The 10515-nt window shown below is 39.9% G+C and overlaps 2 protein-coding genes across 2 annotated transcripts; both read right to left on the bottom strand.

Moving 5' to 3' along the window:
• Window positions 1-779: 779 nt before the first annotated feature.
• On the bottom strand, window positions 780-2496 carry LOC113055863 (forkhead box protein I2-like). The gene is made up of 2 exons (XM_026222235.1): window positions 1717-2496; window positions 780-1598 (listed from the first exon to the last, which is right to left on the bottom strand). Exons 1-2 carry the CDS (start codon window positions 2345-2347, stop codon window positions 1087-1089), a joined length of 1143 nt encoding a protein of 380 aa, XP_026078020.1. The 5' UTR covers window positions 2348-2496; the 3' UTR covers window positions 780-1086.
• Window positions 2497-4069: 1573 nt separating this feature from the next.
• On the bottom strand, window positions 4070-6897 carry LOC113056517 (serine/threonine-protein kinase pim-2-like). The gene is made up of 8 exons (XM_026223299.1): window positions 6473-6897; window positions 6221-6315; window positions 6030-6080; window positions 5539-5917; window positions 5280-5456; window positions 5052-5140; window positions 4711-4970; window positions 4070-4563 (listed from the first exon to the last, which is right to left on the bottom strand). Exons 1-7 carry the CDS (start codon window positions 6816-6818, stop codon window positions 4959-4961), a joined length of 1149 nt encoding a protein of 382 aa, XP_026079084.1. The 5' UTR covers window positions 6819-6897; the 3' UTR covers window positions 4070-4563; window positions 4711-4958.
• Between the last annotated feature and the right edge of the window lie 3618 nt (window positions 6898-10515).

The raw sequence follows: 10515 nt of genomic DNA, 5'->3' as shown, positions 1-10515 counted from the left end.
CTGTATGCAAAGAGACAAGCGTAAAATGTCTGTCTCACCTGTTTTCATGCAGCTCAACCTGGATGTGAGTTAATGTTAGAAAGGAAAGTTGAATCTCTAGATAAACCAGTGGATCGTATGAGGCTATTTACATCATAACCCAAATGAGTCTGTGCCATTCAACACCAGAGCTTGTACAGTAAATAAACAGGCTGAAAATCTTCCCAGGGATAATGAGGACATTAAAGAGTTAAATGTGTCTGGCTTTTTGCAGAAAGCAATTAGGAAAGGACACAGCGGGGGGCACAGATTAATTCAAATGCTGGATTAAAGCTTAAATTCTTTTTGATAAATAATTGTCAACCCGGTATGTTTGCTGGAGTTGAGCGGTTATGGGGAAAAGATGTGCACTGGTTAAATTACCTTGAAATGTAGGGTTTCAAAAAGCCTTTTTTGAACACAACACATTTTAACTCAAATTTCAAGTGTAATCCGATCTTTCGGTTTAAAACTAAACTGTACTTTAGTGCAAAAGCTAATTAAAAGTTGTCAGTAAACTGCCTGTTTGATTGCAGTCATCCACAAACAAACAATATATAATTGCGAGCTACTGTAAACAAACATAAACATACAAACATGTCTTAATTGCTGTTACAGTCTTGTGCATCTATGAGGCCACCAGCTGATTGCGTGGGAACACTGAGATGCACTAGGTGTTTGTGTTTGTTGTGCACATAATGGGAAAACATAATGCATATAAACAGCAAATAAACAGAAGCTGATGCTACAGACAATTCAGATATATGCATGTTTATTTAAAAAAAAAATCAAAAACATTTCATTTAAATAAAATATATCTACATTTGTTCTATGGTGGCCTAGGAAATAGACATGTGTGGACTTGTTAGGTATCACAGTTTGGTGCAACAATAACAGAATACATGTAAATGATGCACTTTGCAAACCCACTTGCTGATGCATCCCAAAACACCAGGCAGTCTGAATGAAAATGGACTGTGCGAATGCGGTGAACATGTATAGAAATAAAGTCTAATGTGAGAACAGATTGTCCATGTACTCACAGAGCACATTAGAGGTTCACAAACTCTAAACTTCCGTTCCCTCCCGACTGTATATGAGATTATTGACACTGAAATGGTTGGAGAGCGAGTTGATCAAGCCACTGTTATTATGGGATGCTGAGAAGTAGTTTAGTCTGTTGCTGTTGAGATGGCCTGGTTCTGATGATGGAGGGGCAATTTCATGTCCTGACATGCTGTGCGTAAAATCTCCCAGGTGTCCAGAACTGACGTCTCTGCTTCTGATACCGTTGCTGTTTCCAGGCATTATTGAATTCATGCTACCGATAAAGTTGTTAAAACACGGGCTGTGCTCTGTGGATGGTGAAGGGGACGATTTGGGGTCGCTAGTGGTCGGAGAGTTTTGGAGGCTTTGCGGGGACGCGCTCATCAGACTAGCCGTGTCCGCCAATTTGAGCGCGTCCTCGGATTTTACAGACAGGTTACTGGCGTCAGCTCTTCTCTTCCTCTTCCTTCTGAAGTTGCCGTTATCGAACATTTTCTCGCAGTTGGGGTCCAAAGTCCAATAATTTCCTTTCCCTTTAAAGAAAAACGGGGGGATGTGTTAGCATACCACTGAAATCTAATGCGTAATAATCATGCACGCGTAACGAAGTCGGATTTTTGATCCGTGAAAAAAAAAAACGTTCAAACTTACCAGGGTCATCCTCATCCCGCGCGACTTTCTTGAAGCAATCGTTCAAGGACAGATTGTGTCTAATTGAGTTCTGCCATCCGGCTTTGCTTTTCTTATAAAAAGGAAAGTTGTCCGCCACATACTGATAAATCTGACTGAGCGTCAGTTTCTTATCCTGCGTGTTCTGAATAGCCATCGCAATCAGCGCTGAATAGGAATAAGGCGGTCTGACCATCTTGAAAAGTTCTTGCTGACTTGAAATGGACAGCCAGCCGAGATCTGCGCTTCCGAAGCCCGTGGGAGGAGGAAGAAACTGCCGCTGGTTCGACCCAAATCCTGACTGAATGTAAGAGCCTCCGTTCGGGCCTGAGAGGTAGGGGGGTGAGGTGATGCCCGGGCTGTTCATCCACAGGTAAGGGTTGGCTGTGGCTGAGGTGTATTCGCCCAGGCCGTAGCTGGAAGGATGCGCAGGTGGCCTCTGCGCGTGATGGTGGTGGTGATGGAGGTTCTGTTGGTACATGCTGAAGCTGGTGTCGCAGTACACGGTCATGTCCAGGATGTCCTGCGCGTTATGGTGCTGGAGAGGACTGGTCTGCTGGCTCGACGGCTGCTGCCCAAACGCGTTCATAATCCGTTCTCCCTCTAGAAACATGAGTTTCACCGATCAGCCCCGCTGAGTGTGCTGGTCTCTGAGGGTTTACTCGAGAGTGCCCGAGTGCGCGTCAGGGGAGGGGTATTTAACCTGTCCGGGGGGCATGCAGTGAATGAACTGCTGCTTGGTAAACCCCTCCCACTGTCACACTTCTCCCCAGGTAACTCCATCCAATATGCATCAATCTGGCGTCGAGATCATTCATGTGATAAGCATTTGAGGTTCAGGCTGAACAAATCCCCCCCACCCACTCACACAAAAGAAGGGGGAAAAAAGAAAAAGTGTTTAACAAAATATTTTAAATATAAAATAAAAATAATAGGTTATAGATAAGAAACAAACCTTAAAATCCTGACAAAAATGTATAAATGAATAAAATAAAACCTACTGAACTTTTTCACTTAATGTCCGGGGTTATCACATTGTGATGTTTACGGTGGAATCTGTCATTGGAACAACAGGTTGTTAGCAGAATATAAGTAAAACAGTTCCACAACGAAAAACGTCAAACGAAGGTTAAAGCATAGAACCATTATTTTATAAAAACGCAAAACATTGCATTAATTTAAAAACGACTTATCACGCCCTGACATTTATTTATAGCCTTAAAACTGACTTCTCTAGTAAGCATAAACGCTGTGGTGTTATTGTGTTATCATCCAGCAGCTATAACCTTATTCTTATTTCAGACAGTTTAATTCGATTAACCTACTGAAAACAAAATATAAAACAGCTGCTAGAGAAAATAAGTATTTGTGTAACTGGACATTTGACTCTAAATCTCGTAACTGATGACAACCTTCTCCCGTGTGTGGACATGTTTTTGGTGGAAATTGTGGTGTTTATCAATGAAATGAGACGTTTAGTTTGGACAGATGGTAATTATGTATAATCATCACTTAACATGAAATTAGTCTAGTTGGACGAAACTGACCCACCCCCGCCATATGTAAATGCACAGTAAATCTTATCGGTGGTCACGCGAAGTCGGTGAAGTTTCGCTTGAATTAAACGGATAGGCTACGCCAGAAGACTCAAAATAAACAAAAGTGAGCAGTTTTGGTAAAGGCGTTCAGTTATTCAGCTTTTGCATGAGTTATGCTACATATCATTGTTACATCATGATTTATACCCTTTGCTTCTGTTCCATTATTTATGTATTTATTTATTTATTTATTTAAAAAAAATGCACAGGACATTCACCTGACGAAAACATCTAAAAAAACTAACAAACATGAAGAAAAATTATAATATTATGGACTACTCTGGAAATATTTGTTTCACTATAAGTATTGTAATTTGATAATAGTCAAATATATACATATCTAGTATGGTGAATATATGAAAAATTCATAATTATTTATTATGTTTATATAGGCTATTTAAATTAAAATAATGTATTTTATCATGTTTAGTCTTCGTTAACTATAGGTACACCAAGTCGAAGAGTAAACAAACATTTAGGATAAAAATAAAATACCTGAACGAAATTATGGCTGATTATATAATTAGCTGACATCATGTGCATACAGTATCATACACAATGTGATAAAGCTGATTAAAGTAGCCTATATTACGGGGCTGGTGGAGGTGCACAGAGATGCTTCTCTATCTCCACCTTCTGGAGGACATGAACATTTCAACTGTGAAAAATAGTGACGGATGCTGTCACAATAAAAATACAAGATGTAGAAAATAACACACAATAAGTAGACCTTTTAATCTTTCCAGTTTAAATTGCAAGCAGTTTTTCTTCCATTCTGACATGAGAAAAGTATTTAAAGAGCAGATGCAGCCATTACAGAAACTTCTTGGACCCGGGGCATCTATCACATGGAGCAGTGCATCTGAGACAGCCATGAGAAGAACATCTGAGACTGGACCGTGGCATGAACCTCTCTGAGTGGCCAGTGCTAGAACCTCTGGGACCCAGCTGACTTTGCAGGGACCTCACTATCCAGGGCAACTTTTGAGAACGTGCAGTCATGACAAGGAGTTGAAGACCAGGTAGCCACTACAGGAAGTTCTGGTACCAGAGCAGCAAGACTGAGAGACCTGGAGCACCGTAGAAGGAACCTCTGGGACATCAAACCTTGGACTTGTGGGTAGCCATGAGAGTAACCGCTGAGGAACCAGGGCAGTGGAGCTATGAGACGAGGAAGCCCATTACATGCCTTTAAGCTGTCCATGGCAGGAACCTCTGGTTCAGCAGCATTCTGTGCAGAAACATGGGAAAGACATCTGATTATGATCTGAAGCTTTTACATTTGCGCTATTTAGATGTGAGGTCTACTCTGGAAGAACAAATGCACTGTGATTGGAATAAGAGTTATTTTTTGATTATTTTTAAATGAAGATCTAACCTTTAGATCATGCAGGCTCTGATAAAAAAAATTATATACATATATACACATCCCCAAGCAAACAGTAACGGCAGATATGGCAAGTACTGCTGCTTCTGGCCATAGCATAAGATGCAACCATGGCCTGCCGGCTCCGCAAGATGCAGAGGATTCACAGAGGAATGAACAGTCTTCCTGCCAGCCGTCAAGATGCAAAGCTGACAGGAGACTGGGAAATTTCTGGGGTCGAAACTCCTTTTCCCCACGACTTATATGGAGACCTGAAACAACACACCAAACAAAGCAATAGCCTAAATACATCACACTACTAAAGCAAATGTGGCTGAACTCAGGCTCAGTACCTGAAACCAGTCGTGTTGAAGGATCTTCCCCAGACCGAGCCGTCGCTTAGTTTTATGCTGGAGCAGACTACAGATCAAACTGCAGCAGTCTGTGCAGAAACATGGAAGCAACATCTCATTATGACCTGAAGCCTTTACATCTGCACTATTCAGTAGTGAGATCAAATCTGAAAGAGCATTTGTATGATGATTGGAATCAGACTTCTTTTTATGTGATGAAGAGCTCACCCTTTGACAGTCCAGGCTCTGACCAAAGGTTTAGTTCGGTCTTCTGCAGGTCATTGTCAGTTGGAAAACGGCCGCACAGCATTGTGAACAAGATGACCCCAAGAGACCACGACATTGCAGACTTCGCATGGTACTTGCCCTTGAGCCTGTATTCAGGAGGGTAGTACTCCATGGTGCCTGGAGGAAAGAGATTTCATCTCGCATGCAAGTTCGCATTACCAAAGCGTTCCCTCTGTCAGCTTTGAGGGATAATACATACCATACAATGTCGTGTAGGCAGACTTTCTCATGAGGTCCCCACACCCAAAGTCGATCAACTTGACCTGCAGGGTGTCCTTGCTCACAATGAAGTTTTCCAACTTTATGTCTCCATGGAATACCCCACGGCGACAACATGTGCGAGCCGCCCGCGTTGCCTGCCGCATGATGTGCCGAACTAAACCTTCCTCGATTCTTCCTCCATGGCCCTCCAAGAAACTGACTAAGTTCTCACACGGTGACGGACACTCGAGGACCATGACATAGTTGTCCCGTTGGTCCTGCCAGTCCAGCAGCTTTATAATCTCTGGTGCGCTGGGTCCCTTGTTGGCCAAGAGTGTAAGGGCGATCTCCACTGGGAGGGGGTTTGGATGACCAGGCTAGAAGACAGACAGTTTTAAAATGGTTTGTTAACTAAAAAAAACATTTATAGTCTGCAATGAAAGCTAATCTGAGATGTTTTAAATGATAATAGTAAGTGAGATGTCTTACAATAGTTAGATATTCCATGTCATGGGTCTTCATGACATCTTTCAATGCAACCTAAACAACAAAACAGAAGTAAAACAGTTCACATGTGTTTAGAGGTCATACAATTCCACTCATTAAACCTGAAGACTGTGAAAGGATGTGAAAAGGATGAGAAAAAACAGTTGCATAAGTTCTCATTTATTTGTACTGACCTTAAGGCCATCCTCCACACGACTCGCTTCATGAACGACGCCAAACCCGCCTACCCCCAGACGATCACCGAGCTCATAGCGGCACATAATGTCATCTATTAAAAAAGAAATGATTGCATTTGACGCATTTTGACATGGCTATTTTCAAGGGGACATTAAATAATTTGAAGGAAAGCACAAAGGAAAAAATATGCAATTCATGGATACTCATATCAAGTTTTTTTTTTTTTGTCACACATTCACATCATTTACCATCAGCGCTGCTGGCTGGCGATGGTGGCTCAATAAGCTGCACCTCAGTCTGACTCGGTCGGATCACCTTGAGGTGTTTTCTGGCAGCTTTGAGGAAAGAGGGCAGTCTCCAGAACTTCTTTTTCCTCTTCCTCTTCATCTCCTCCTCCTCCTCACCCCATGCCTCCCTCCGCTCCTCCTCCTCCCTCCTCTGGGCGTCTCCCTCACCGGCATCGACAGGCGGCTCATCGCACGGATGGAAGTGTTGCTCCGCCTTGTCGGTGTCGGGTGTTGGGGGTGTACTGGGATGGTGATCGTACACCGCGCCATCATTTACCGGAATAACACGAGAATTTCGCTGTCCCATCACTGATAACCGCTAATAACTCTCGTCTTCGACCACTACTACAAACCAACAAAATGTTTCACAGAATTCCATCGCTTTATATACCGCACGCGCCAACATTCTAAACTTTTGAAATGCGCTCTATGGCGTCATAATAATGGATACCGTCGCGATGGTAATGACTTCAGATATGTCAAATAAAGTTAAGTTAAATTAAGTTAGATAAACCCATACGACTGTGTGTGTGAGGTGTGTGTGTTTGCGCGGGCGTACAATTCCATATTAAACATATTTTGTTAAAAAACATTCGAATCGTTATTATTATTGTTTTTTGGCCCCAATCACGATGAAAAATCATGCTGTTATTGGAAATTACAAGATTTGTTTAGAAATTATTTTTTACTTTTGCTGGATGAGATGTTGAGTAGTCATGCATAACATTTTCCAAAATGTGTGATAAAGTAGACTGGTTGCCACTATTTACAGTGAATATTTCTCTTGAAAAAATAAAATAAAATAAGAGTAAACAAATAAATGAAAAAGAAGAGGACAAAGAAAAAAAGTGAAGAAAAACTGTTCTTAAGTTGCCCTGACTACCTGCAATTAAATAGTCTACTCCATTTATAATGTAAAACAATGAAAATGTATTTTTTGTTTAATTCAGTTAGGTAAATAGTAAACATATTATGCTTAAAGACTAAAATAATAAATTTAAAAATAATAAAGATTTATTTAAAACTATATTAAATGAACTCATAAAATAGGGGAAGGATAGGACAGTATGTTATCTCATGTGTTTCTAAAGTCTGACCAGAAGATGGAGACATTACTTTATCATGATCTTTGATACTGATCTCTCACTGTTGAGCTTTTCTTTAAAGGGGGAGGGGGGTGAAATGCTCGTTTTCACTCAATATCCTGTTAATCTTGAGTACCTATAGAGTAGTACTGCATCCTTCATAACTCCAAAAAGTCTTTATTTTTATTATATTTATAAGAGAAAGATAGTCTGTACCGATTTTCCCCGGAAAAACACAAGTGCCTGGAGGCGTGACGTGTGGGCGGAGCTAAAGAACCACGAGCGCGAGTAGGCTTTTGAGTTGAGAGCATGTGGAAGCTGTGACACAGATCCAGAGGCTGAAATTTAACAAGAGCAGCATCAGCAAAGGCGGTATGCTATGTGGTATGTACTGAAATTGTATATATTTGCTTAGCGGTTTTGGAAAATGACTAAGTTCCACTTTATGTCGTCTTTTTTTTTTTTTTTTTTTTTAAGCTGTACATGTGGAAAGTGCAGTTTGATGACAACATCGCATGTTGTTTACTTGATGTGCTTACTCGCTGATAGCTTAGTTAACAACACAGAGATATTTGAAGCAGTTTTACACACCGCATGTGGTTCCAACACACTATCGTGACCCTTTTTAGTTGGGACTGCATTATCCTTAAGAAATAAACGATGTGCAATCCGAAATGCAGGGAACAAACAAAAAAACTTGCATAACTCCGTTGATGCTCTGTAAAAATAAACTCCATCCACTGGTCCCTTAATGCTGTTTCTCTTTTGGGTAATCTGTGCAGGGTTGTCTTGCCCTGGCAACCAAAAACACACTCCTTTTGTGACATTTCGCGACGCTCTCGCTCTGATCAGTGAATGTCTGTTGTGCTCTCAGTGCTCTGCTCTACAGGAGCGTGCGCTCTTCCGGCAGAAGTGCCTTAGGACCCATATAAGGAAATTCCGCTCCATCTAACGTCACACAGAGCCATACTCGAAAAAAAACTTTCCGAAACTTGTGACTAACCGGAAGAGTTTTTTTTTGGAACCGAAATACTCCTTCAAACGTACAACTTAATTTTTGAAACTTTGTCCATGTTTAGCATGGGAATCCAACTCTTTAACAGTGTAAAAAACTCAGTATGCATGAAATAGCATTTCAACCCCCCTCCCCATTTAAGGATGTTTTGTCTGGTATTTTCACTTTTGAGAAGCATTATGGAAATGTTTACTTTCACTGCAAATTAATTTTATCCACAAATGTAAGGTTATGAAAGTTACGCCCCACTTCTCTTACTCTCTAGAAGATATTAAAATGTATATAAAATCTTTATCTACCTCCTGTAACAAAAACATTGAATGTATGATCACTTTTTGGTGTCTTTGTATAATTTATATATGACTATTATCTTATGGTTTTGAGGTAAGAGGAAGGTTTTGGTTGTGTAATCTGTTTTCTTATTCATTTTTTTTCTTAGCTTTTTGTATTTTTTTTTCTTATTTATTTTTCTACTCTTTCCTATTTGATTTGTAATTGTTTGGTCATACTTGAACTCCTGGCTCTTTAACTTGGCTTATGTTATTTTGAATGAATGTTTAATAAAAAAAAAAAAAAAAAAAAAAAAAAGATATCTCACTGTGATATGATATCTATCGCTTAGTTTGAGAAAGTGACACTTTCTCCATCACTGTAATAAAAGTACAGATATATGGGGAAATACAACCGAGATCTCACCACCAACCTAAAACTTGACATGGGCACGGGAATAAAACATGTCTATATGCTTGTTTACATTGTAACTTAAAAACGAGGTGTATTTGAGTGTAGGTAGTGTTTTAATAAAAAAACAAGAGATATCGTGTGATTCAGTTTACCCAACAGACCACTCAGTATGTACTGAAACAGCTTCGTATCTGGGCTTTTTGTGTGAACAGTAGGACTATTAACACTGGCAATGTCACTCTTGAGCCATGTCAGTAAAAACACCTGTGTGTGATCAGATAATAGTTGAAACAGTCTGAGCGCATAATATTACCACTAGAAAATAATAATAATAAATGAAAGAATCTCCTTAATCTAATAAAAGCACAACAATTTGGTTGTATTCCAAAGTTTTAACATTTCATGCACTGGGAAAAAAATGGTGTGGAAACAAATTTTACTCAGAAGTTACTAGAAAATTTCACAAATAATGTTAGAATGTTAGATGGTGTTGGTCCATTGTGTTTTATCAAGTCCAAAGTCAATGCAGCCATCTACCAGGAGATTTTGGAGCACTTTATGCTTCCATCTGCTGACAAGCTTTATGGAGATGCTGATTTCATTTCGCACCTGCCCACAGTACCAAAACCAATTCCAAGTGGTTTGCTGACCATGATATCACTGTGCTTGATTGGCCAGCCAACTCACCTGACCTGAACCTCACAGAGAATCTATGAGGTATTGTGAAGAGGAAGATAAGTAACATCTGAAAACAATACAGAGGAGCTGGAGGCAGTTATCAAAGAAACCTGGGCTTCAATAAGACCATCAGAAGTGCCACAGACTGATCACCTCCATGCCACACCGCATTGAAGCAGTAGTTCATACAAAAGAAGCCTCAACCAAATATTGGGTGCATAATTAAACCTGCTTTGGAGATCTTGAACATTTCTGTTTTGTAAATCTCTTTTCGATTGATCGTTGAGAAAATATTCATTTGTTTAGATACTGAATTTTGAATTTTCCTAAGCCATAAATCATATCCATCAGAGTTAAAACAAAATACTTTTGAAATACTTCAGTTTGTGTGCAATGGATCTAGAATTTAAGAAAGTTTTATTTAAAAAAAAAAAAAAAAAAAAAAAACTTTTCGTTGATATTAAACATTTTTTAGATGCCCTTTTATAGTAATGTATAGTAATGTCTACAACGGACTCGTGTGCTGTCACGGCGCGACCACA

This window comes from Carassius auratus, chromosome 37 (assembly GCF_003368295.1).
Source record: "Carassius auratus strain Wakin chromosome 37, ASM336829v1, whole genome shotgun sequence".
Taxonomy (NCBI): domain Eukaryota; kingdom Metazoa; phylum Chordata; class Actinopteri; order Cypriniformes; family Cyprinidae; genus Carassius; species Carassius auratus.
Note: the sequence above shows the minus strand (reverse complement) of the source record. Positions and strands in the feature narration are given on the sequence as shown.

Excerpts from the sequence above, each read along its gene's own strand:
- LOC113056517 (XM_026223299.1), bottom strand. The coding sequence starts at position 6,818 with ATGGGACAGCGAAATTCTCGTGTTATTCCGGTAAATGATGGCGCGGTG. Across the intron at positions 5,918-6,029 it reads ACATGGAATATCTAACTATT|CCTGGTCATCCAAACCCCCT; the intron begins GTAAGACATCTC and ends TCTGTCTTCTAG. Across the intron at positions 5,141-5,279 it reads AGAGCCTGGACTGTCAAAGG|ACTGCTGCAGTTTGATCTGT; the intron begins GTGAGCTCTTCA and ends GTTTCTGCACAG.
- LOC113055863 (XM_026222235.1), bottom strand. The coding sequence starts at position 2,347 with ATGTTTCTAGAGGGAGAACGGATTATGAACGCGTTTGGGCAGCAGCCG. Across the intron at positions 1,599-1,716 it reads GCGGGATGAGGATGACCCTG|GGAAAGGAAATTATTGGACT; the intron begins GTAAGTTTGAAC and ends TTTTCTTTAAAG.